This window comes from Capra hircus, chromosome 10 (assembly GCF_001704415.2).
Source record: "Capra hircus breed San Clemente chromosome 10, ASM170441v1, whole genome shotgun sequence".
NCBI lineage: Eukaryota > Metazoa > Chordata > Mammalia > Artiodactyla > Bovidae > Capra > Capra hircus.
Genome location: NC_030817.1, coordinates 1,691,059 through 1,718,895, shown reverse-complemented (window position 1 = coordinate 1,718,895; position 27,837 = coordinate 1,691,059). Strand labels below are relative to the sequence as shown.

Genomic DNA, 27,837 nt, shown 5'->3' with positions numbered 1-27,837 from the left:
TTTCTAAGTCTTATTTTCATAATAATAATATGATGGTGATGATAAGAACAGGAAAGAAACTAGTCTCACAGAATGAAACAGAAGAGGCTCTCGAGCAGTTTCAGCAAGCTCGGTTTGTTCATTTCACAGTTTCATCCAAAATGGAGACAGCGTGACTACATTTTCAGAGTTCTTTCAATCCTTCAACAGAAGCCAGTTCTAGCTTCTAGCCAGTATATCTTGTGGGTTATGGTTAAATTTAAGCTATCTTCTGATGAAAGAAATGGATTCTGGATCCATGAATCTTCTGGGCATAGATCTTCTTTTGATGGAAAATAAAATTCAAAATGCCTTCTCAAACCGTAAGGTGTCTTGTGATAGCCTGTCACAGCTGTGCAGTGCCGAGACCATCGCCTGCGTCACCGGTCGTTGCTAAGCTATGGAACGTGTGTCATGATGATCTGTAGAAACTCTGTTCTTCCAAGCTGCTAGCTTTCGAGTTTTACCCTTTGATCTTATCAGCCATTGATAAACATGTTTCTTCTTTGCATGGAAGTACTAAGGTCGTTAAAACTCACCGAAGGTATTAGATACATAAGCAGTCCTGCTTGTCCAGTTCATATCTTCAACAAGCCAGGGCCAAACTGTCTTCTGATTTTACAGAAATGTACAGAGGTCTTCCATAAATCGAACATTCTCAAACAATTGTCCTCTTGATCATCCTGATACCTCAGCACGTAGCAACAGCTGTTCATGGCCTGCTTCCACAGGATCAAATAACACAGAATAATTCGGAATGTAACACAGCAGGCTTTACCTAATCGCGATCTTTAGGACAGCACTAAGCCCACGGGTTAGTTCCACCAACATTTCTTTTCACGGCAGGACTTTCTCATGAGAGAGGTGATCTATTGATTTACACCCTGGTGCAGCCTCTAAATCAGGGTGACGTCTTCAGGATGCTTTCTGCACCATCGGAACCTGCTCCCACACAAAATGTAAACTCCAGTCAACGTCTGTTGACAATCTAATCCTTCATCTATACAGTTCAGACTGCGTTGTTTGTCAGCGACAAAGCCAAAAAAAGAAATTCTTCCCTCCTATCACCATCATGTTCAAACTGCACGTAAACAGGGATGTGAGTGAAACGACCATGCTACCATGAAAAAGCACACTGCTGACTTTAATCGCTCCGTGAGCTAGCCCTCTGCACCACGAGCTGGTTCCAGAGCAGGCTGAGCTGTGGGGGCTCCAGAAGCAGGACTCAAGCTACGCTCTGTGTTAGGGACTCGCCCAACATTCCGAGCAAATACCTTTGAAACCATCTTTCACCAATGTCTCACCAACTGTATGTGGATTTTAGTCTTGGCGAGCTGAAACGCTACTTACTAAGAAGCCTGTAAAGCCCTCATGTTTATATGTGAAACCCTGAACATCTGCTTTAGTCAGCTTTCGAATCCAGTATCCTTTTGTTCAAAACCTTCTCATGGTTTTGAGCTGAACTTTTTTGGATGCCGTTAAAGAAGCATTTCCGTGTCACCGTGGATCCTGCCGCCCTGAACACTGTGACGGCCCCACAGCCTCGCAGCCAGCAGGGCTCTACAAGTCACCAGCGTCATGCTTTCGGGATGTCAGCCTCAGTGACAGCCGTAAACGGGACGCGGTGTGTGAGGGATCGCAGTTCCAAAGAAAACACACACGGACTCTTGCCTTTGTTTCTTCAAAATCACTTCCACCTGCACCTTTGGGTTTATGCTCTTGGCACATTCAGAAACGACGAGGATTTTCTCACCAGAAACCAGACAGACAAACCAAAGAAACTCCAGGGAGGCTTGTTTTACCTTCTGTAAACTGAGGGGGAAAATGACCCACACACATTTTATTTCCTCAATTAACTAATAATGTGAAATAATAAAAATGAAATTTTTGATTAAATATGAAAACTTGTAAGGTATAAAAAGAAAGGCTTACATTTCCACAGATTTTTAGATACTTTGAGAGTACCGCTGATAAACCAGAAATAATCACTCACTGTAACAGGGTCCTACCACACAGCGTTATTAGCTACATAACCTGCACCGCGTGTGACTCGCTATTTGAGCTTGCCGGAACTGAGGTGGCCTACACCCTGTTCAGTGAGACGAGTCTGCCATTGAGAAGTTGGCATCATGACAATGTCAAACCGCTCGAAAAGCTTCTGACTTCCCAGGTGGCGCTGGTGGCAAAGAATCCGCCTGCCAATGCAGGAGCTGCCGGAGACACAGGTTCAGTCCCGGGTGGGGAAGAACCCTGGAGGAGGCAATGGCAACCCACTCCACATTCTTGCCTGGAGAATGAGTCCCATGGACGGAGGAGCCTGGAGGGCTGCAGTCCGTGGGGATGCAAACGTGCAGAGGTGGGCAGAGGAGGGAGTCGGGCAGGATGGGCCCCGGGCAGTGGCTCTGACGTGCGTCCCCGGGTCAGAGTCGCGTTCAGGGCTCCACAGGGAGCACGGGGGAGGAGAGAGCGGCACCTCTATTCACAGAGCACTGCCTGTGGGAGCACTTCACAGACAAGCACGGGGCGGGGGGGACTCCCCTGGTGGTCCAGCCTGCCCTCCACTGCAGGGGACGCAGGTCCAATCCCTGGGCAGGTCACTGAGATCCCACACTGCCACAGGGCAACTAAGCCCGACCCAGAGCAAGGGCCAGGGCGGTCATAATCAGAAATTAATAACAGAAAGATCATGGAGAATCATTTGAATAAACACATAGAGAAGCCTGGGATGAGCGAATGACAGACACAGCGGCCCTGGGCGCTCACAGGCCTGCCATCCTGGTCCTGGGACCCGGGGGCACCTGGGTTTATGAGCTGCCCAGTGACGATCTGTAGAGCCGCGTGCTCCTTCAAGCAGGTAACCGTTCCTTCGAGGAACAGAGCTCTTAAACGTTTGTGCACCATGAACCCTTGTGGCAGTTTGATAAAGATTCTAATTTCAAAGGCATAAAAGGAAGCCAATTATACTGAATAGATATGAGTATTAAAAAAACAAATTAGCAAGAAGGTATTATAGGGGCTTCTTCATTAACACACTAAAGAACAGAACCTAGTGGCAAGACCAATACCCAGTGATGGGAAGAGGGATGGGAGGAGTCAAGGCGAGGAGGAGTCTCTGTGATTCCAAAGCAGCGAAGAGGGTGAGCGAGTTCAAGTGGCCACAACCCCTAAATTATGATCCCAAAATATTTGTGAGCCCCTGAGGGCAGGAGAAGTGGGTGACGGGGGATGAGATGGTTGGATGGCGTCACTGACTCAATGGACACGAGTTTGAGCAAGCTCTGGGGGATAGTGAAAGAAGCTGCCTGGCGTGCTGCGGTCCATGGGGTCGAAAAGAGTCGGGTATGACTGGGTAGCTGAACAACGACCACCTGTTGGTGGCAAAGTCCGGGACACTGCTAAGATGACGCTGCTTGGTTGGCCACGTTGCTAATTTAGAAAGATGCTAAATATCCATCAGAGATCTACATCCACAGAACCCAGACGAAAAATCCTTGAATTGAAAGACTTCATTCACTTGTACCCTCACCACCACATTCAGGCTAAGTTCCAGTTTCCAAATGCATCTCTTCTTTTTAATAAGAAAAATCATATAATACACCAAAGAGTGGGCTTCCCGAGTGGCTCAGTGATTAAGAATCTGCTTGCTGCTTCAAAGACTCAGGAGACGGGGATTCGATCCCTGGGTCGGGAAGACCCCCTGGAGAAGGAAATGGCAACCCGCTCCAGTATTCTTGCCTGGAGAATCCCATGGGTGCAGGAGCCTGTTGAGCTACAGTCCACAGGGTCACACAGAGTCGGACATGACTTTGACGCACACACAGGTCGAGAGGAGACTTGAGAGCAGGCCCCTGGGTAAAGGCAGGGGTGTGGAGCCAAGCTGGTGTGGACACAGTGGAGGAAAAGAAAGGAACCCGGATGCCCCCAAGGGTTTGGGCATGAGCGACAGGAAGGATGGAGCTCCGCGAGGGTGGAGTTCTGGGATTAAGATGGAAAATGAAGCAGGTGTGGGGGAGAAGATCAGGCGTCTGGTTTTGAAAGTGGGGTTCTCTATCACATGTCCTTGCAGAGAGCTGGACACAGAAAACCTAAAGCAATTTAAACGTCGCAATAGGGACTGATTAAGTTAACTATTATATACTGATAAGCTGTTGAAAGAACGGCAGTTATAAAGAATGAGATCCAATCATACTATTACGGAAGTCTGTGACATATGCAGAGTGGTCCGCAGCGTGTTACTGATACTTTACATAGACACAGTCTATGTCTGTGTGCACACACGTGTCACTTTACATGCTCGGAAAAGAATCTGCACGAATACCCACCCAACAGCTAATAATATTTACCTGGGGAATGAGACTGGCAGAGGAGAGGATGAAAGAAACATTTTGCTTTATCTATTTCTATATTGTTAGAACTTTCCAGTGAAGAACATGTGTTATCACATAATATAAAATGTTTTAAATGATGCTTGGTTCACATGTAAGCAAACACTCTCAAAGCTAGGCACATTTCTGATTGTTTCTTTGTTTTTTCACTTTATTGAAGTACAATTGATTGATAATACTGCGTGAATTTCTCTGCAGAGCCAAGTGACTCAGATATACATGTGTATTCTCTTTCGCATTCTTTTCCGCTGTGGCTTGTCAGAGGATACAGAATACAGCTCCCTGTGCCGTATAATAGGACCTTGCTGCTTATCCATCCTATATAGAACACTTTGCCTCAGCTAATTTTGGAATTCTGCTAATTCCAGACTCCCAACCCTTCCTCCCCGACACCCCCACCCCCGCCCTTTGCAACCGCAAGTCTGTTCTCTGTGTCCGACGGTCTGTTTTTGCTTCATACATACGCTGATTTGTATCGAAGTTTAGATTCCACACATAAATGGTCTCATCCGGTATTTGCCCTTCTCTTTCTGACTTCCTTTGCTTAACAAGGTCGTCTCTCGGTGTATTCACGTTGCTGCAAAGGGCATTACTTCATTCTCTTTGATGGCTGATAATATTCCATTGTGTAAACACACACACACACACACTATATATATATATATATATACACACCACTTCTTTATCCATTCATCTGTTGACGGACATTAGTTATTCTTTGAAATGAGGCAGAAACTTTGTGACTGCAGCTCTTGGCGGGAGCAGCAAGTAGTCTGAGATACGGGGTGGATGGAGGTGGGAAGTAAAGCGTATGGAAAGGGGAAGAGAGGAAAGACAGGAGACAGGCACGCGCCAGAGCTCTGACACGGAGGCTGGGGCAACACTCAGTCTCTGGACAGGTTTGCATTTGGCAAGCACGTGTTTTTCAGTTTTTTAAACATGGAAGCCTTTAGGCAACTTGGGAGCTCTCCAGTTCACCACAAGCCCCACCACTCCCTATGAACCCCCACTCAGCGTGAGCCATACATTTCCGTTGCTGCAGGAATGGCCTTCCCACCCCTGTGCTGACACGCACGGGGCTCTTACTCCGGGCTGGGCACTGCATTCGACTCTGCCTTCTACTCTACTGGGCACATCAGTCAGTTCAGCTCAGTCGCTCAGTCGTGTCCAGCTCTTTGTGACCCCATGAATCACAGCACACCAGGCCTCCCTGTCCATCACCAACTCCCGGAGTTCACCCAAACTCATGTCCACTGAGTTGGTGATGCCATTCAATCATCTCATCCTCTGTCGTCCCCTTCTCCTCCTGCCCTCAATCCTTGCCAGCATCAGAGTCTTTTCAAATGAGTCAACTCTTCGCTTGAGGTGGCCAAAGTATTGGAGTTTCAGCTTCAGCATCATCCTTCCAACGAACACCCAGGACTGATCTCCTTTAGAATGGACTGGTTGGATCTCCTTGCAGTCCAAGGGACTCTCAAGAGTCTTCTCCAACACCACAGTTCAAAAGCATCAATTCTTCGGCGCTCAGCTTTCTTCACAGTCCAACTCTCACATCCATACATGACCACAGGAAAAACCATAGCCCTAACTAGACGGACCTTTGTTGGCAAAGTAATGTCTCTGCTTTTCAATATGCCATCTAGGTTGGTCATAACTTTCCTTCCAAGGAGTATGCGTCTTTTAATTTCATGGCTGCAGTCACCATCTGCAGTGATTTTGGAGCCCAAAAAAATAAAGTCTGACACTGTTTCCACTGTTTCCCCATCTATTTCCCATGAAGTGATGGGACCAGATGCCATGATCTTCGTTTTCTGAATGTTGAGCTTGAAGCCAGCTTTTTCACTCTCCGCTCTCACTTTCATCACTGGGCACAGAGGTAACATCAAAAGACTGAAAGCGTTATCAGTGTTTTCTACAAAATCTGCATCTGCCTCATCTGTCTTTCTTTTAGCCATATTCATTTTTGGACACGTCAATAAAGTCAAAGTGGCCGTAAGCTCACTGTTTTAGTTCATACTTGTGCTGTAAAGAAGATCAGCCCTGGGATTTCTTTGGAAGGACTGATGCTAAAGCTGAAACTCCAGTACTCTGGCCACCTCATGCGAAGAGTTGACTCATTTGAAAAGAGCCTGATGCTGGGAGGGATTGGGGGCAGGAAGAGAAGGGGACAACCGAGGATGAGATGGCTGGATGGCATCCCTGACTCGATGGACGTGAATCTGAGAGAACTCCGGGAGTTGGTGATGGACAGGGAGGCCTGGCGTGCTGCGATTCATGGGGTCGCAAAGAGCGACTGAACTGAACTGAACTGAACTACCAGGTCGTCAAGAGGATTAAGTGAGCTGGTACATGTAACCAGTTTTATTAAGAGAGTCCCAGGGACAGGGGAGCCTGGCGGGCTGCCATCCATGGGGTCGCAAAGAGTCGGACACGACTGAGCGACTGAGCTGAGCTGAACTGAGCTGTAAAACATGAACTGTGCTCGCCAGGAGGCCATGAGCCCTGACTTCTGACTTACCTTTGACAAGTCCTTCTTTTCCTGGACTGGTTTCCTTTTCCTGGGTTTCCCTCTGCTTAAGTAGAGAGTCGCACAAAGACAATATAACCCAAATCACCTTCAAAATGATGGCACCAAGGACAGACAGAGTCGTAACACAGAAGACGATGCTGAGCAGGTCCTGCTAGCAAGCTCATTCTGCAGGCGGGGAAAGAAACCCTGGCAGGTAAAGGCCAAATACAGTAAAAAGTAAACTCAGCATCTCTTTCACCAAGCATCTTTCCATCATCTTTCCATACATTAAATAATATCCATTCTAAGATGAGTTTAAGAGGCTGTTAACATAATTATTTGGGGCTGAATGATGAATGAATAAACAAACAGATGCTCAGCATGTGGCATCTCTTTATCTCAATGGAAAGAGAGCCCTAAAAAGTTCTCTGCGGAATTCTTTTCTTCAAAGTGGGTGATTTCAAGATCTAATTATGACCCTGAGGCTGATGTCTGGCCCTCGAGTTTTGACTTTGGAACATGGAGCTAAGAGAAATTTTACAATGAGTCCTGGAAGAGAAAAGATCATAAAGTTTAATCACATGTCTCCAGGGGGAAAAAGAACAATTTTTTAAATGTTCTATTCCTAACAATCATGGAACAAACATCACCTTTTAAGATCTGTTTCTCAGAAGAGCAGAAATCATTTAGTCGAGGAAAACAGTGTGGCTTAATTTTTTTATTTTTTTTCTCTTCTAGATTCTCTACCAAGAACTACAGGGCAATGTGAAAAGACAGCGAGGATGACAGCTGCTAAGTAATCTCTCTGCTGTATTTCTAATAAGATAGTGACGTCATTTCCGTTGCTGACATCTAGCTGTACTGGGTCTGAAATAAGCTGTTGCGGCTTTTTCCCCTCAGTGGACTCCAGTTGCAATAAGTAATACATCATTTATAATTGGAAATGTGTATCCCTCCCCAAAAAGTTTGCTCCTTCTTGCTTACGCCCTTGAGCACCTGGCTTGAATTTGAAGCCACTGCTTGATTTGCACGCACGCGTCTGTGCTCACTGGCTTCTGTTGTGTCTGACTCCACAACCTCATGGACTGCAGCCCGCCAGGCTCCTCTGTCCATGGGATTCTCCAGGCAAGAATGCTGGAGTGGGGTGCCATGCCCTCCTCCAGGGGATCCTCCCAACCCAGGGACCAACTGAAAATCTTGGTGTGAAAAAATATGATTAGCAAGTTCAATACAGCTTAAGAGAAATTAAATAAACTGAAAGACAAAACTAAGAAAATCTTCCAGGATGCAGTAGAGAGAGACTGAATTTAAAAAAAAAAAGGTAGGGGGAAAACAAACAAAAAAAAATTAAGGAGACAGATATGAGGAGAGAAAGTCAAGGAAAAGATGTAAGACATTGAAAGGAGTTTCAAAAGGAGGGGAGAAGCGGAGGAGAAAAAATGCTATGCTGAAAATATCCAATTAAGGGAGCAAAACAAAGTGAGCAGTTTACACAAATAGGGAAAAGCATTCAAAGAAGGGCAGCACCTATTTACAAGCAAAAGAACTGAGCACATTTGGAATATAAAGGATTTTCTCCTTCCACCAAAGAAAGTGAAAGTGAAGCCGCTCAGTCGTGCCCCACTCTTTGCCAACCCATGGGCTACACAGCCTGTGGAGTTCTCCAGGCCAGAACTCTAGGGTGGGTAGCCACTTCCTTCTCCAGGGGATCTTCCCAACCCAGGGATTGAACCCAGGTCTCCTGCATTTATGGGCGGATTCTTTACCAGCTGAGCCACAAGGGAAGCCCAGGAACCTTTCCATAAAAAGCTAGAAACAGATGCTCACTCCGACCCCGACCAGGCAAGCTTGTATCAGAGGTCCTGACTCATGGAAAAGAGCTCTTTGAATGTGAGATTTTAGAGAGAGCGTACCTCCCGGTGAGGGCCCAGGTATCACTACGACTAAACAAAGGCCCTCTATGTGAGCCGTCGGGAAAGTAACGGAGATGAAGGTTGCCGGGCTGAGAGAGTAAAGACACTGGAATCTGGAGTCCTGAGCGGCTCCCAGGACGGTGTCACGGCTCTGGGTTTGGGAAGAGGCTCTAGCTGAGCCCCAGTGGAGGCGCTACGTCCACTGGGCTGGACGGACGACAGCGTCATGGACGCGGAGAGCAAATCAATGCGACCGGAGGGCGGACAAAAAGGGAGGCGCTGCCGCAGGGCGGGAGCTGTGGTCTCCAGACAGCACTGCCCTCCTGGAGCAGCATTCCCGGGGCTGCCGGGGTGGTCCAGCGGTCAGGACCACATGCGTCCACCGGGGGGCGGGAGTTCAGCTCCTGGGCTGGGGTCTAAGATCTGCACGCTGAGCTGGGCAGCCGGAAAAAAAAAGCAGCAGCGCTCCTTCGCCGCGCTTCCCTGGTGGCGCAGCCGGTAAAGCGGCTGCCCACGATGCAGGAGACCCGGGTTCGATCCCTGGGTCGGGAAGATCCCTCCGGGGGAAATGGCAACCCGCTCCAGTACCCTTGCCTGGAGAATCCCATGGGCAGAGGAGCCTGGTGGGCTGCAGTCCATGGGGTCACAAAGGGTCAGACACGACTGAGTGGCGAACACTTTCACTTTCTTTTCCTTCAAAGGAGGAACTGAGCAAAGTGCCTGGGGAAGGACCCAACCTCAGTGAGAGCGGGACGGCAGGCGCGACCCTGCAGCCCGCAGGCAAGGCGCAGGCGAGCGCGTGCAGAGGAAAACGGGCTCCGGGGCGACACTGGGAACGTTGAGCGAGGGAAGAGTGCAGGCCGAGTCAGAAGAATTCCAGGCCCCAGTATCAGTAGAGCCAGCTTGAGGCAACCAGAGAGAGCGGAAGGGCTTCCGTCTGCAACGGAGGCGGCCTGGCGGGGAGTGTGACGGAACCGGGTGTCCTGGGAGACCAAGCTCTCTCTGTTGGTCTGCCCCAGCCTGGATACTAACAGGGGAACCCATGTCCACGTCTTAAGAAATGGTTCAGATGGCCTCTTGCGGTTACAATGGGAAGAAATTTAAAAAAGAAAAAAAACTCTGAGGACTTCCCTGGTGGTCCAACGGCTACAACCCCGAGCTCCCAGCGCACGGGCCTGGGCTCCAGCCCTGCTCAGGGAACTAGGCCCCGTGTGCTGCAGGGAAGATCGAAGACCCTGAGCGCCAGAACGGAGACCGGCGCAGAGCAAGCGAGTAAATAAGTACTTTTTAAGGGTAATGATTGATCTTTTTTTAAAAAGCAATGAAAGCTCAAAAGCAAAACCTCTGACCTCCAGATCAGAGCCACTCAGCATTAACTGCACACTTCACATCTGGCAGCGCCTTTGTCCTGCAGCGTAGTCCTAACTTTGACATACTCAACACAGGGACATTCTCATTTACCAGTACTGGAAGTCTAGAGAAATTAGGATATGTCATCAAGAAACACTCAGGATTGCTTTCCTTTAGGACTGACTGATTCCATCTCCTTGGACTCCCAGGAGTCTTCTCCACACAGGAAATCGACCCTGTCATTGGAAGGACTGATGCTGAATACATTGGCCACCTGATGGGAAGAGCCGACTCATCGGAAAAGACCCTGATGATGGGAAAGACTGAAGGCAGGAGAAGGGAGCGACAGAGGGAGAGATGGTTGGATGGCACCACAAACTCAATGGACATGAGCCTGAGCAAGCTCCGGGAGACGGTGAAGGACAGGGAGGCCTGGCGTGCTGCAGTCCATGGGGTTGCAAAGCATCAGACACGACTTATCGACCGAACAACAACGACATCAGAGAAAGCATCAGGACCAACACCGAGGCCTTGAATACAATGAATGCTCAGCACAGGGCCGTAGACTTGGACCCATGCTGAGGCTGAAGCTCCAGTCCTCTGGCCCCTGATGCGAAGAGCTGACTCATCGGAAAAGACCCTGATGCTGGCGAAGACTGAAGGCGGGAGGAGAAGGGGACGACAGAGGCTGAGATGGCTGGATGGCATCACCGACGTCATGGACATGAGTTTGAGTAAACTCCGGGAGTTGGTGATGCGCAGGGAGGCCTGGCGTGCTGCAGTCTATGGGGTTTTTGACTGAGCGACTGAACTGAACTAAACTGTAGACTTGGAATATATTAATAGAAGTATTTAATGGCTTAATATTATGTTGAGGCTACTTGAAATATTCTATTTTACAATTTCAACAAAGAAACTGTCTTGTACTTTGCATAATTAACTTCAGAGAAAGAGGTTTTGGAGACCAGTGTCTGTTGATCACTTAGCTGGCCCCCCAAATCAACGCTCTCCATTACATCTGTCTTATCATCTCCCCTGATGCAGAACACAGCACGTGCAAGTCTTAGGGCGCATCCCTTTCAATAAGGAACAAGCTTCAAAACAAGCGAGGGTTGGCATCTGCTAGCCTATGAATCTGGACTGTTAATGATATAAGACAAACACCATGCATTCAAGAAAATGGTGCCCATTCATCCACTTTCTTCAAAATGGAAAAGCAGTACGTTTAATTTGTGGTTCTCCGCATTTTAAATAGGCAACTCAATGAAGCAATAAATGTGTTCATAATGAATAGATTTCTCTACATAGGGGACTCTCAACGGCAGGAACATAGCTGAAGATCTAACCTAGTGAACATAAAAGTAAACGGCAGAACACACAGGAATAATCTGAATCAGCCAGAAAACGAGGCTTTGTTTTGTTTTTTTTAAAAAAACAATCGCTATTGTTAAGGGTAATTTTTAGGTTGTGATATAAATGCATCATTGTGTAAAAAGAAAAGATGGCTGTGATTAAATTACCAGTATCTAAAATAAGATCGAGTTCTCTGTGTTCCCTGCCTGTCTCCCCAGCAACTGCTACGCTTGGCCACTTTGGGGAGCCCCTCAAGCCTTCCAGATTCCCCTCTCCTCTTCCTCACGCTGCTCTGGGCTTTTTTTCTCCTTTGATCTAAACTCCCACCACTCTCCTCCTCCTCAACCTTTCCAGTGGGAGCCATGGCACTTCTGCTTCTAATTAAACCGTCCTGGGTCCTAACTTCGACGACAGAGGATGAGATGGCTGGATGGCGTCACCGGCTCGATGGACACGAGTTTGGGTAAACTCCGGGAGTTGGTGGTGGACAGGGAGGCCTGGCGTGCTGCAGTCCACGCAGTCACGAAGAGTTGGACGACTGAGCGACTGAAATGAATACCCTAACTCCAGTGGAGCCCTATGCCAAGGTCAGAGGTGTGAGGCCTCGTATCACGGCCACAGACACGGAGCCCCACACCAAGGTCATCTCCAGATCCGACTGAGCCCCATAGCAACTGTTGCCATGAGACCCCCTGATCCAAACTGGCCAGCTGCCTGACCCCAACCAATCACCTGATGCCACCCTTCCAGCAGGAATCTTCTTTGTCTTGAGGCTATAAAGGTTGGCTATGCACCGTGAGAAGGGGGCACCCTCCTGAGTCAGCCGGCTGTTCCAATGGCCGACTCTCCTGGTCTGTCGGGGGTCAGCCCGCTATGCTTGCAGCGCCCACGTTCTGAATAAACTCACCCCTGTCTGAAACACTCTTGTGTCTGGAGATTCCTTTGCAACCCTCATCCAAACCGTGACAACTTCTCCAGCTAACGCTCACTCCACCCTGTGCCCTAACCGAAGCTCGGCTCTCTGGTGGCGACACAGCTCCCCTCCAGCCGTCCCCGAACCCGTGTCTCTCCTCCGACTTCTGGAAGCTCGCCGCTGACGTGACAGCCCCCATTCCCTCTCCCAGCCGCCCCCACCCGTCTCCCTGTCTCCCCCTCCGCTCTCCTTGCTCTTCTGCTCCTGGAGCCTAACCGTCCCCTGATGCGCGTCTGGATGCGGCAAGGACTCACGCTTACTTCATTGCTGCTCAGTCTAGACATCGCCTGGAGGATCCCGGGGACGGGGGAGCCTGCAGGGCTGCCATCTATGGGGCTGAGACATCGCCTGGAGGATCCCGGGGACGGGGGAGCCTGCAGGGCTGCCATCTATGGGGCTACGCAGAGTCGGACATGACTGAAGCGACTTAGCGGCAGTCTAGACAGCACTCTTAATCACGCCTCTGACTTTTTATTTACGTTTTCTTAGATTCCTGGCTGCTTCCGGTCGCAGGTGCAGAATGCAGGATCTCTCACTTTGGGCTGTGGGCTTGGCTGCCCCACAGCACGTGGGGTCTCAGCTCCCCGACCAGGGGCCGAACCAGTGTCCCCTGCAGGGAAGGCAATTTCTTAACCACAGGACCAGCAGGGAAGTCCCGCTTCTCTGACTTAACTGACGACACTGGTCCTCACTGAGCCTCCTCGCTCCTCCGTCCCCTTGGTCTCAGCGACCGCACAGTCTCTGGTCCTCGTCACTTTCTGGACACTCTTCTCAGCCCTCTTTGCACACTCTTTGTTGTTGCTGCTCACTTGCTGAGTCGTGTTCGACCTCTGTGACCCCGTGGGCTGCAGCACACCAGGCCTCCGCGTCCTTCACTGTCTCCCGTCGTTTGCTCAAACTCGTGTCCATTAATTTGGTGATGCCTTCCAACCATCTCATCCTCTGTCGGCCCCCTCTCCTCCTGCCTTCAGTCTTTCCCAGCATCAGGGTCTTTTCGGTGAGTCAGTTCTTCGCCTCAGGTGACCAGAGTATTGGAGCTTCGGCTTCAGCATCAGTCCTTCCAATGAATATTCAGGGTCAACTTCCTTTAGGGTGGACTGGTTTGATCTCCTTGCCTTACTTTTTAGCTTGTTTTAAATTGTCACAACCCTGAATACTGGTGATACTGGTACTTCCCATAATTCTCTCTTCAGACAGCCTTCCCTTCTTGCTTAGATTCTTGTCTCTGCAAGAGCCCACTCACCCAGCGTCTTCAGTTACCGTTCACGCGCTAATAACCGTCAGCTGCGCGTCTCTGGTCCAGCTCTTCCTCCTCGGCTTCCGGAACGGGCTGGGCGTCTCCCCTCGGGTATCTCGGGCACAGCTCAGTGGCTCTCCCTCTAATAACCTGGGCCTCCTGCTTTCCTTCTGTCAGTGAACTTCATCAGGCATGACTCCCAGGTGCTGAATCTGAAGCCCAGATCTGGTCTTTAAAAAAGCTTTCTGGATGCATGTAGGATCTTAGTTAAAAATTTTTTTAATTGAAGTATAGTTGATGTACAATATTGTGTTGCTTCGAAAGCGATTCAGATATGCGTGCGCGTCCTTTTCAGATCCTTTTCCATTTTAGGGCATAACAAGGCGCTGAGTGTAGGGCCCTGCGTTATACAGTGGATCCTGCCGTTACTCATCGTATAACAAGTACAAAATATATATAGTATATATAGCGCGTCTGTGCATCTGTGAATCCCAAACTCCTAAGTTAGCCCCTCGCTTTCCCCTGTGGTAGCCACGTTTGCTTTCTACATTTGTGAGTCTCTTTCTGTTCTGTATATAAGTTCATTGGTCCATCACTTATATGTGGAATCTAAAAAAAAAAAAAAAAAGACACAAATAATCCAAATTCAGTCTTGATGCCTTCCCTTCTCTCATTAACTGCACCCAATCTGTTTAAAGCAACGCTTAGAACTGGCCACGGAACAACAGACTGGTTCCAAGTAGGAAAAGGAGTACGTCAAGGCTGTATATTGTCACCCTGCTTATTTAACTTCTATGCAGAGTACACCATGAGAAACGCTGGACTGGAAGAAACACAAGCTGTGATCAAGATTGCCGGGAGAAATATCAATAACCTCAGATATGCAGAGGACACCACCCTTATGGCATAAAGTGAAGAGGAGCTAAAAAGCCTCTTGATGAAAGTGAAAGAGGAGAGTGAAAAAGTTGGCTTAAAGCTCAACATTCAGAAAACTAAGACCATGGCATCCGGTCCCATCACCTCATGACAAATAGATGGGGAAACAGTGGAGACTTTATTTTTGGGGGCTCCAAAATCACTGCAGATGGTGACTGCAGCCATGAAATTAAAAGACAATTACTCCTTGGGAGGAAAGTTATGACCAACCTACACAGCATCTTTAAACGCAGAGACATAACTTTGCCAACAAAGATCCGTCTAGTCAAAGCTATGGTTTTTCCAGTGGTCATGTATGGATGTGAGAGGTGGACTGTAAAGAAAGCTGAGCACCAAAGAACTGATGCTTTTGAACTGTGGTGTTGGAGAAGACTCTTGAGGGTCCCTTGGACTGCAAGGAGATCCAACCAGTCCAGCCTAAAGGAGATCAGTCCTGGGTGTTCATTGGAAGGACTGATGCTGCAGCTGAAACTCCAATACTTTGGCCACCTGATGCGAAGAAGTGACTCACTGGAAAAGACCCTGATGCTGGGAAAGATTGAAGGTGGGAGGAGAAGGGGACGACAGAGGATGAGATGGTTGGATGGCATCACTGACTCAATGGATGTAGGTTTGGGTAAAGTCCGGGAGTTGGTGATGAACTGGGAGGCCTGGTGTGCTGCAGTCCATAGGGTTGCAAAGAGTCAGACAGGACTGAGCAACTGAACGAAACTGAAACTGAATCTATATACCTAGATCTGTAAACATCTCCATACAGATGTCCCTTAAATCTGTCCACATCTCTCCAGTACCCCGCAGGCCCTAGCCCAGGCTCCACGATCTCTTGATTTGGGGCAAGACCTCCAATCTCTCAGCAGAGATCTGTCTAAAATGCAATCTGATGTCGCTGTCCTAACTTAACCTCCCCCAACCCCAGGATGCCCCCTTTCCCCTTGGGGGAGGTCCTTGCACCTCACACCTGGACTCCCAAAGCCCTTCACAAGGGGACTACCATCTTCCAGTCCAGGTCCGCGTCTCACCATCCCTCCCCCGTGTTACACACCGCGTTACACACCACTTCTTTCACTCTGCAGTGAAGGCATGACCTCTGGCACGGGGACTTTTGTCTAAGCACATGCTTTTCCATACACGCAAAGCGATCAAGCTCTCTGTGTGGCTACCTCTGACTCATCCTTCAGGCATCACCAGAGACATTCATTACTCCTGGAATCTCCCCTAAGCAGTGCCAGGGGCCGACGGAACATTGCCTTGTGCCTTTCCTGCCGTGGCACTCACCACACTGTTGGAGGCATCTGTTTAGTTGCAGGTGACTGTCAGTTCTGTGGGCAGGACCCACGTCTGTCCAGTACCCATACTTTCCCTGTACCAGCCCGGCCCAGCACATAGTAGGTGTTCTATGCACACTGAATCAGTTGTTCTCAAACTTTCTAACTTCAGGATTCCTTTAAACTCTTAAAAATTGAGAATTCCAAAGGCTTCTGTTTACACACATCACTATTATTATTGATAGTTATACTAGAAATAAAAACTGGGGACATTTAATACATTAATTAATTTTTTAAAATAATAAGTTAGTGACCTTTTAACATAAATATTTTTCATGAAAACTAAGCAAATTTTCCAAAAGAAATAGTGATAAGAGAATTACTTTACATTTTTGCGGGTCTTAGGAATGCTTACTATAGTATAGCTGGATTCTTATTTCTGCTTCTAAATTCTTTGTGACATCATGATTGTAGTATATAAAGAAAAATACAGCCTCACACAGATATATAGTTGAAAAGGGAGGAGTATTTTATAGGCTTTTTCTATAACAGTAGATATTTATTTTTATATCACACTATAACTCAATAAGTAGCAATCTCTTAAAGGCTAGCTGTAATGTATAATTTGAGACCATGTCAATTAACTTTTCATACTCTGCTTTGGTGTATTTTGTACTTTCAACGGCCTTTTGCCCAACCATGATATTGTAACATCATACATTGGTTATCTGAAAATATTAATTCACTGAGCTACACAGATCTTCTAAGACATTTCATTATGCAATATTTTTAGAACTACATTTGTGAATATCGCCACTGAATGCGCCAATAAAGTCTTTTAGTATTGAGAAACTGTCAAGCTCACAGCGGTGGACACAAGTTTCCCAAATTCTAATTTTCACATGAAAGCTTGAATTTTAGCTTTGGCAACAAATACAGTCACAGTTGTTTTCCTTGAAATGACAGGCTCCCTTCACTCATTTTCAAGGAAATTTCGACCACATATTCAAGTCTGAATAACCGTAGTTTTTCCGTCATTCTTTCAAATAAAAATGGTGTTCCATTAAAACAGTGGCCAGTCACGATCTCAACTTATAAAACAATTGCGCAAGTGCTTTTCCTGGAGATAACTACCATGCCCTGGCATGTAATGGAAATGCTAGATGGATACATCTCAGAATGGTAAAACGAAAAAAAAGATGTGCACTTGAGGATTAAGATTTAATAACGCAATATTTTATTGCTTCATCTAGGATATTCGTAAGTGAAACTGACTTCATTATCACTTTTTTAACTGGGAGGGCAAAATGATGAAGAATGCAATGACTACCAGTGTGGTCTGGTGCTACTGCCCCGATTTATGCTGAGAACAGATGAAACAGCTCAGCAGTGTCACCTATCACAGATTTTGCATCATCAATGCAAATGTCAACAGAGTGAGATGAGGCAAACAGTGCCTTAGCGTCATGAAGATGGCTCTGACCTTGCAGGTCCCTTGGGGCTGGGATCACATGGACAGAATCTCTGGGTCAGATGAAGGGACACGAGGAAAGAGACCACCGGCCAGCTTCAGTGCTGGTGGCTCGCTGCCAAGCAAGGGCGTTCCTGATCAGGGTCCACCCTCAGCGCCTCTGGCACGGCCAGCTCCTCTGCTCGTCACTCTCGGGCTGCTAGTGGCTTCCTCGCTTCCGACTACTGGGTGTTGACACCTGGATCTTAATAAAGTCTTAGTCGGATCTCGATTTCCTGGTTTCATTTTTTATATAATTTCTGAGACCCATAGAGAAGGCTGAGCATTAAAGAACTGATGCTTTTGAACTGTGGTGTTGGAGATGACTCTTGAGAGTCCCTTGGACAACAAGGAGATCAAACCAGTCAATCCTAAAGGAAATCACCCCTGAATATTCATTAGAAAGACTGATGCAGAAGCTGAACCTCTGATACTTTGGCCACCTGATGCGAAGAGCCAACTCTTTGGAAAAGACTCTGATGCTGGGAAAGATTGAGGGCAGGAGGAGAAGGGGACGACAGGGAATGAGATGGTTGGATGGCATCACCGAATCAATGGACATGAGTTTGGGTAAACTCCGGGAGTTGGTGATGGACAGGGAGGCCTGGCATGCTGCAGTCCATGGGGTCGCAGAGAGTCGGACACGACTGAGCAACTGAGCAACAACTGAGACCCAGGTGTGGTCATCAGCCCTCTGGCCTCAGGGCCCATGATGAAGAGTAAAGGAAACCCTCCCTGGTATTTTCTCTTCTGGACCATTCTAGGGTGGACTGACTAGCTATGTGTTTTGCACTATGTGTGCGTTGAAGGAGGCAGTGCCAGAGGGGGAAGAATTTAATACAAACTGGTATTATTTAGGAATGTACCTAACTTTGAATGTAAAACAAAAACCGTTCTGCTGTTTAACTTCTTGCAAAAGGTACAGTGAACTCTGTTTGCGCTCTTGAAGACAGGGGTCAAATAAAAACCTTTGTCTGGTCAGTGATTACAAGCTGAGAGAAAGGATCAGCACTGAGGTTTTAAAGACGTGCGCTCACCCATGTCTCTCCCGTCAGTACCCTCTGGGCACGCAACAGGAGTGCATTCAAGTACAAGACCCTGGTGAATGCATCTTCTAAATATGAAAGCTGAAGTTAGGCCTGCACGGGACAAGGTATCACTGCCTGAAAACAGCCTTCAACAAGTAGCAAACTAATTTAGAAGCAAATGAGGATGATTTTCTGGAGAAGGCACTGGCAACCCACTCCAGTACTCTTGCCTGGAAAATCCCATGGATGGAGGAGCCTGGTGGGCTGCAGTCCACGGGGTCGCGAAGAGTTGGACACGACCGAGCGACTTCACTTTCGCTTTTCGCTTTCATGCATTGGAGAAGGAAATGGCAACCCACTCCAGTGTTCCTGCCTGGAGAATCCCAGGGACGGGGGAGCCTGGTGGGCTGCCGTCTATGGGGTCGCACAGAGTCAGACACAACTGAAGTGACTTAGCAGTAGCCGCAGAGGATGATTTTCAAGGCAGTCCTTCCTATTGAGTAACTCGTTTTTATCATGAAACGAGAAATGCTCTCTCCTTGCATGCCTCTTTTTTAAGGAAATATTGTGCATCTTGAGGACTGAGGTCTGAAGGGTCCTTGCTCTTGGCCTCACTGAGCCTCCCTGCTGTGCGAGGGCCTCTCTGGCTGCAGGAGGCAGGGGCTGCTCTCTAGCTGTGGTGTTCAGGCTTCTCCCTGTGGCGTCTTCTCTTGCCGTGGAGCCTGGGTCCTAGGGTGCATGGATTGGGGTGCACGGGTTTAGCTGCCCTGTGGCCTGTGGGGTCTTCCCCAACCAGGGGTGGGACCCATGTCCCCTGCACTGGCAGGCAGAGTCTTAACCACTAACCCACCAGGGAAGCCCCTCCTTGCACACCTCTTATATCACTTTACTGAGAAACCCTTGAACTGAAGTTTTCATATTGGTACAACCACCTCCTTGCACTCTGAACAGCCAAGCTCCACCATACTCCTGCGTCAGTATGAAATGAACCTTTACTATTTCCAAGAGTTGGTGAGAAAATGAAATGCCTTTCCTGCCATTCTGTAGCATTCTTGCAAGTGGAGCCCAGAGGTTTAACCTCCAGGGGGACTGTGGGGAGACTTTGGGTGCTTCCCTGGCAGGGAGGGCATTTGGTGAGAAGGCAGCGCTGTGTGGGTGCTCAAAGGCAGAGTCTGTGCTCCGGGGTGGGCACCGCCCACACCTCAGCCCAAGAGCACATCTCTGGGATGGTGAGAGTCCAGCAGAGGCTGGGCTTGGCTCCCCAGCCACAGTGGAGCGAGGATTTGAGTTCTGGAGGCACGAGGCCTGGCTCTGAACGTGGGCTCTGTGACCCACAGGCCGACTGACCCGGGGCAGGTGCCAGGGGCCAGCGTGAGGAACTCTGCCCGTGGCAAAGGTCATGAGGAAGGAGGCTTGGCATACACAAAGGCGTGATCAAGCCTCAGGAAACCCCCTGAGCATCTACCCCCAAAACCAGAGTCTGTTTTATGCTTTCATCTACACCTCTGACTTTACGGGGGGCTCTCCCCCATCACCATTTCTCTCGGAGAAGGAGTTAACGCGCAGCTCCAAGTCAATAAAAATTCCTGGGCATGACAAGAGTGTTTCAGCTTACGGACTCCTCTGAAAGTTATCTAGCCCACCTGTACAGGTTCGTCCGGCCACATGTGATTGTTTACAGCCTCCCAACCTGAAAGGCACAAGATGTTTTAGACTTACTAAAGGCAAATTCCTTTGGGAAGTTGGAAATTGTCAGTATAGTGGGTTGGTTAGGTATTATATTGGTGAAGGGTTTTTTCATTTGTTGTGTCAATAATTGTTGCTAATTCCCTGCTCTGGGTGGGACAAGGATGTCTCAGGTCAAACCTCTCTGCTGACAGACTAGCTTGTGTGACAGGATTATCCATACTCCTGCCACATGATTGTTTACTACCTCTCAACCATAAACAGCACAGAGAGTTTTGGAGTATTTTGAGTCTTAGTTAGCAGAGGGCTTTTCTCATTGTTGAGTCAGCGATTGCCGCCAGGCCTCTATATCCTTAGGCACCTGGGAATATATTAATCAATGTATTTGGAATATAGAAAAGGAAATATAGTAGTTTTTAAGGTTAGCAATACTAGACTTTTTGAGTTAATGAATTTTCTCTTTTGTAATAGATCACTGTACTTTGTTATATATCACTGTGTCCTTGCTATGTAAAAATGTAACTTTATAACTATCGTAAGACTAAATAGATCTTAAGGGGAACATTGGTGAAAGGATTTTCATTTGTTGGGCTGATGTTTGCTGCTAAATCTCCATATTCCCTGCCCTTATAATGAATATAACTAACATATAGGAGAAATAAGTATTAACCTTTAAGCATATAGGAGAAATAAGTATTAACCTTTAAGATTAATCATGTTAACCTTGGGTTAAATTAATTCCTTTCTTGATTGTAACTCACTATACCCTCACCCTATAGGAATGCAACATTATTTGGAGGGTGGTGCCTGGCTTAAGAAAAAACACCCTTGGAAAAAATAAGTTTTTTGATTATCAGAAAGAAAGGGTCATAAAATGTCATCAGGTCTCATGGCCAGAAGATGATGTAAAACCCCTAAGACCTTTTTTTTTTTATACATTTACGTGAAGCACCTGATTTTGATAAAGGTCAGGACTGCTGACCCCCGCGTGACTCTGTATTCATCCCTATGCGTAACAAAAGGTATATAAGCAAACCCAAAAATAAAGAAATCGGATCAGTTTCCAGAAAGACTGATTCCCCCATGTCGTTCTTTCCTGCTCCCTGTTTTTCTGGCTGAATTCCCATCTGGAGCGTGGGTGCTCGCCATGTCTGCTTACTTGCCCCGGTTTTCAAGCCCACGTGAGAAGGAGCCCAAGGAGGGGCACCTTCCGATATTCAAGTGGCACCGGTGGCCCAACGTAGATGGTGCAAATTCCTTGTCTTGGAATTTTATTGGTATCCCACGTAAACCAAGTTATTCAGCCTCTTTTTCTCTCTTACTATTTTCTGGCCACATTCCCATCTGGTGCATGGGTGTCCACCAAGCCTGCTAATTTTGCCTGGGCTTCTAAGATCGGACCGGGGGGGGCCTCAGTGCCTCCTCTCCTTCAGGAGAACAGGAACACGCCTGTGGCTACGTAGGTGGTGATTGGTATTCCATGTGAACCAAGTTATTCAGCCTCTTTTTCTCTGCTAATTTTCTAATCCCTCTCTATCTGTAATTAAATAAGTTATTTCCAAGGACGCCAACTCCGTCCCCACCTTCGAATCACCCTGGATCCACCGGGGCTGGACCCCAGTGGGGGGGTCTAATTGTCAGAGCCGTCATCTACAAAATGGAGAAAATGCACCCAGCTCCTTGAACTGTTACAAGACAGTAAAGAATCATCAACACGGGACCTCGCTGGTGGTGCAGGGGTTTGGAACTTGCCGATCCAAGGGACACGGGTTCGTTTAGTCCCCGGTCCAGGAAGATTCCACATGCCGCGGAGCAGCCCAGGCTGGGCCCTAACTACTGAGCTGTAGGACCCGGGGGCACAGGAGGAGCTGCTGCACAGAGAGGGCCGCACACAGAGACCGGAGGGGAGCCCAGTCGCCACAACCAGAGCAAGCCCGCGCAGCAAGGCAGACCCAGCGCGGCCACAGGACGATAAACACATAAAGGTCCTTTAAGAAATCACCGGCACCGAGCGCTGAGCTGGCAGGTGGCGCTAGCGGTGAAGAAGCCGCGTGCCAGCGCAGGAGACGCAGGAGGCGTGTGTCCGAGCTCCGGGTCGGGGAGATCCGCGCGAGAGGGGATGTCTGCACGCGCGTGCTCTTGCCTGGAGAGTCCCATGACGGAGGAGCCTGGGAGGGGCTACAGGCCGTGGGGTCACAAGAGTCAGACACGACTGAGCGACACACGCTTTGACTTGTCACAGTAGCTGGCATGTAGCAAGGGTCAGCTGCTACTAGCATCAGCGCTCTTCTTCTGCAGGCATGAGCTGTACCTCCCCTGGTGTTTTCCGCATTAGTTTCCATGTTAGCACAAGCGCCTAAAAGGCGAAGAAATGAATCTAGGGCTTTTGTATAATTCCTCCTCTGCCAATGCCAGGAAGAGGCTCCTGAGGAAAAGCTGGGAGATCCCATCTAATCTTTCAGGTGTCAGTTAAAGAGTATATCACTCCCTGAGGCGGTCCTGGAACCTGGGACCCTTTGCTGCAGAGCTTACGCCAGGACACACGGCTCCTGGAGCTACAACATACAAGGAAACTATATGGGACTAAAAATAATCGTGTGCACGCACAGCTGGGGCAAATTCTGGACCAAAAGATACAAAAAAGGACCAAAAACCCCAACTGCCATTTCTGAAGAGCTGGGAGCACACAGTAGGTGTGGAGAGCAGAAGCCCGGTACTGCTCCCGGCCCCCCGCACGCAGCGGCACCAAGGGGTGGGCAGACCAGCCCGGCCCCTGACGCAGCCCTCGCCCCACCCTGACGAGCGAGCAGGGGAACCGCTACTTGTTGGCACGCTCTCCTGCAGCCCGCGCAGGAGCGCCAAGGAAGCCTTGCTTGAATCTCCAAGCTGGCCCCTGGTCAATCCCTATTGCTTGGAACAGGCCGAGAAAAGCAGTGTCGGTATCCTGCCCAACAGGGTGTTTATGCGCTGACTGGGAGGGACCTCTTGAGATAGAAACATCTGGACTAATAACAAAGAAAGACAAAAAGATGCGGTCTCATCAGATGAAGGCTCAGAAAGGACCCCAGTGTGGGGTCTCAACCACAATTCTAGGCCTCGAGTCCCTCAGTCTTCTCAATCCTGATGACCTTCACTTCGACTCTGCTTCAAGAGTGAAAGTGAAAATCGCCCAGCTGTGCCCAGCTCTTTGCGACCCCATGGACTGTAGCCCGCCAGACTCCTCTGTCCGTGGGGTTCTCCAGGGAGGAGCACTGGAGTGGGCACCTTCCTTCTCCAGGGGGTCTTCCTGACCCAGGGACCGCGCGACAGGCTGCAGTGGGCTCACGGGCCACAAGGCCCAGACCCTGTTCCTTTAGACCGGGAGTCAGAAACAACGGAGTCAAAGTCAGGCTGTGAGAACAGGGCCGTGCTGAGACGATCCGTGTGAAAAGGGATCCCGCTCGGCGACAGCTGCAGACCCGAGCCTCTCGGGCTCCCCGCTCAGTCTCCCCTCCACGCTCCACTGAGCGCAGAGCTCCCCACTGCTCCAGGCGCCGTGGCCCCCCACCTGGGGGCCCCTGGCCCGGGACACCGTCCCTCCAGCCGCCGTGTCTCCCGGGCTGACCCGGTTCTTCCTCACCATTCAGCGTGGACGTTCCCCACAGGGGTTACTCGGGAGAGGCTAAACGTGAAACCACAGGAGCTAAGTTGGAACAGCGCCAAGTGTGACACTTGGCAGACGGCTTACACAAATTACACTGGTTTCCAAAACACACGTGGCGTGACCCTACTTCAGTGGGGATAGAAGAGCCTCTGAGAAGCTGATGCCCAGGGGTTTCAACGGTGATTTTCTAAGTAACGGGTGGCGTGGTGTGTGTTTTTTTGGTCTATAGTTTTCTGTAAGAAGCATGTGTTGCTTCTGTAATAAGAAAACCTGGTTTTGTGAGATCCATTTCATTGTCAATGTCTTTGCATTCCAGTTGCTCACAGTGATAGACCATTTTGGACAAGGACGGTGGCTGCACAGAAGAAAAGAACCTGGACTATAATGGAGAACAGGTAGGTGGTTCTGTGCGTGGTTTACAGCGGCATGTGTCTATCACATCACAGCTCGGGAGGTCAGAAGGCTGGGATGTGTCTCATGGGGCTATGAGCGAGGTGGCGGGGGCCGCCTTCCCTTCTGGGGCTCTCTGGGGGAGTCCATGCCCGTGCTGTCTCCGGTTCTAGAAGCTGCCGGCGTCTCTTGTCTGTGGCCCGCTTCCTCCACCTTCAGAGCGAGTCCTGTCGGCCTGAGTCCTCCCCCTGCCACCATTTCCCTGATTCCGACTCTCCTGCCTCCAGCTTCCCCATTAAAGAACACTTGTGATGACCCTGGGTTCACCTGGATCTTTCAGAATCATCTTATTGCTGGTTAGCCACCCTATTGGAGAAGGCAATGGCACCCCACTCCAGTACTCTTGCCTGGAAAATCCCATGGACAGAGGAGCCTGGTAGGCCGCGGTCCATGGGGTCGTGAAGAGTCGGACACGACTGAGTGACTTAGCAGCAGCAGCCACCCTATTCCAGGTACGACTGTGCTTCCTCCTTGTCGGGTACCGCGGCACACTCAGACGGGGTCGGGATGTGGGCGCCGCCCGGGGCCCATCTTCTGTCCGCCGGGAGCTCCCAGGTGTCTCTCTAGTTCAGCCTGGGACCTATCTTTCTACCTGACATTCCCTGGGTGTGTAACAGGCATCGTGGCCAAAGTTGACTCCCTGACCTTCCTCCAAAAACTGTTTCTCCCCTCGGGGTCCCCTCTCCATCCTTCCAGCTTCTCAGGCCCCAAGCTTAGAGTCCTCCTTGACTTCCACCTGTATCCGGCCACCGGGCTCTTCACATCGCAGCTCGCTGCCTGCACCTTCCTCAGGCAACCAGGACCTGACCACCACCACGTCCATCACTGCCCAGCCCAGGCCAGCATCGATCCTTAGCAAGACCACTGCGGCAGCCCACTCACTGTTGCTCCTGCCTGCCTGGGGTCTCCTCCTGTGGACGAGTCTCAGGAAAACAAGCCCTTTCTGCCCCTCCGCGGCTGCTTACCCTGTTTCCTTCGCCTCGTGCTTCGGTTAACATACACCATACGGTTATTCATTGTTTTCCTCTGCTCTCCCCACCAGAGCATAAGCTTCCTGAGGGCAGGGAAGCTCTTTTTCTTCCCTGCTGCAGCCCCCTAGCCTAGAACTGTGGCTGGCACAGTGTAGGCACTCGGTGAATGCCTGGCATTTGAATAACAGACCCTCCTCCCGCTCACTCCTCTGGACTCTGCCCCATATGGGTGCTGGGCGAAGGCTGGGGACAGAGGCCGAAGGAAGACCAGAGCCTTCAGAGGCCTGTGGGTCAGCTCTGGGCTCCTTGCCAGTAACTTCCGGGTCAGCAGGGACCCAGGGTTTGTGGGCTCGGCTGGGGAGCCACCTCCCTCCTGTTGAAACCCTGCAGCCTGAGCCAGGGATCTAATGAAGGATACAGGCTGCTGGGGGCAGGCTGGCTGGCACCCTGAGCTCAGTCTCTGCCCCCCTGGGAGGGAAGGGCCTTGGGCCACCATCCCCGTACACAGGTGACCCCTGCTGATGGCGGTGAACCCCGCTGAGAGGAGCTGGCAGCGTCTACTCTTGTGTTCAACAAGCAGAAGCACCCACTGTGTGCCCAGTCCTGTTCTGGGAGCTGGGGAGACGCGAGTGAGCAAGGCGGACAGGCGTCCCTGCCCCCAGGACGCTGAGTGAGGGGGCCAATGAACAGAAGGGCAGCACATTGCCGAGGGGAGCCGCCGCGTGAGGGCGAGGGGACAAGGGGCCGCCGCGTGAGGGCGAGGGGACAAGGGGCCGCCGCGTGAGGGCGGGGGGACAAGGGGCCGCCGCGTGAGGGCGGGGGGACAAGGGGCCGCCGCGTGAGGGCGGGGGGACAAGGGGCCGCCGCGTGAGGGCGGGGGGACAAGGGGCCGCGGTTCACTCAGGTACAGCGCCTGCCTTTTTCCTAGACACGTCACCACCTAGCTACGTGGCCTTGGAGGAGTCACACCTCCCAGGACTAAACTGGGCGACACTAAAACATTGGCTCAGCAAGCTAAAATGTCTGAGTTATTGTTGCTGTTCAGTTGCTAAGTCGGTTCCGACTCTTTGCGACACCATGGACTGCAGCACGCCAGGCCTCCCTGTCCATCACCAACTCCCAGAGCTTGCTCAAACTCATGTCCATTGAGTCAGTGATGCCATCCAACCATCTCATCCTCTGTCACCCCCTTCTCCTCCCACCCTCAATCTTTCCCAGCATCAGGGTCTTTTCCAATGAATCTGAGTAGGGTTAATGAATTAAGCTCCAAGTCTGGCTTAATCCAGTACTTCAATGAGGAGGCTCTTTCTTTTTCTCCAGAACTAAGGAAAACAGGTCGTTTTTAATCCCATGTAATTCATCTTAAGTGAGTGAAAGTGAAAGTTGCTCAGTGGCGTCTGACTCTTTGCGACCCCGTGGACTGTATAGTCCATGGAATTGTCCAGGCCAGAACACTGGAATGGGGAGCCTGTCCCTTCTCCAGAGGATCGTCCTAACCCAGGGATCGAACCCAGGTCTCCTGCATTGCAGGTGGATTCTTTACCATCTGAGCCACAAGGGAAGCCCAAGAATACTGGGGCGGGTAACCTATCCTTTCTCCAGCAGATCTTTCAGACGTAGGAATCAAACTGGGGTCTCCTGCATTGCAGGCGCATTCTTTACCAACTGAGCTATCAGGGAAGCCAACTCATCTTATGGTACACAAAAATTACCAGAACTGAAGAAATCAGACACCAGAAAGATTAACTTCCAACTAAAGTGTGATTCCAGAAAGATGATCGGGTTAGCAATTATATTTGACTGAAGTCTTCACTATCCGTAACTCTACCTTCTCAGGAGCTCTTGTGAATTTTCAAATTTTCCCTTTTCCATTTCCTTTGATTGTTAGGAAAACAATCAGATTCCTTAGGGCACCCGACATCTACTGTGATCAGAGCTCCATCGAGTTCTTGACACCTCTCCTGCCACATGCCCCCCTCCCCCAGAAAAACTCCACACCCTGGCCAGCTGTGTGCCCTCTGCTCCGGTGACACAGACTCCACATCCCTGGACATGTCTTGTGACTTCAGTTTTCCATGCCTCTGTATGTGCTATGGGTTCTGATATGCCTTGGAAACACATCTGTACACACACAGTGATATAATGTGGTTAATAAGGTCACAACAACATAGAGTATTAACATTAACCCTTTCTGCCCTAAGGACAGGACTGTGCCTTCTTCACTTTGGAGTTCTCAGTGTCTCTGGAACTTGGGTCCCCAAAGTGGGGTCTGTACACCAGCGGGATCAGTATTACTTGGGCTTGCAGACATGCAGGTTTTCAGGCCCTGCTACAATATCTACTGAACTGGAGACTCTGAGCACAGGGCCCAGGAGCATGTGATTAAAACGTCCTCCAGGCGAGGCTCACGCACCACAAGTTTGAGAAGCCCTGACCCAGGCATCCATCCACGTTGGCTGAATGGACGGATAAACGGTTAAAAACTGCGATGCTGCTCTTCATTTCTAGGGCTTCCCTGGGGGCTCAGACGGCAAAGTGTCTGCCTGCAGTGCGGGAGATCCAGGTTCAACCCCTGGGTCGGGAAGGTGCCCTGGAGAAGGCAGTGGCACC

At 49.7% G+C, this 27,837-nt stretch overlaps 1 protein-coding gene across 3 annotated transcripts in view; it reads right to left on the bottom strand.

Moving 5' to 3' along the window:
- EFCAB11 (EF-hand calcium binding domain 11) overlaps positions 1–27,837 on the bottom strand; it is a 175,793-nt gene that overhangs the window by 38,610 nt on the left and 109,346 nt on the right. The window contains exon 6 of one of the 3 annotated variants that reach the window (XM_018053852.1): positions 13,564–14,347. The exons of the other annotated variants lie outside the window; for them this stretch is intronic. Within the exon in view, the coding sequence (XP_017909341.1) occupies positions 14,335–14,347 (13 nt within the window). The 3' untranslated portion in view covers positions 13,564–14,334. Of the gene's footprint in view, positions 1–13,563; positions 14,348–27,837 lie in introns of those variants that run through there. 3 annotated transcript variants of the gene reach the window in all.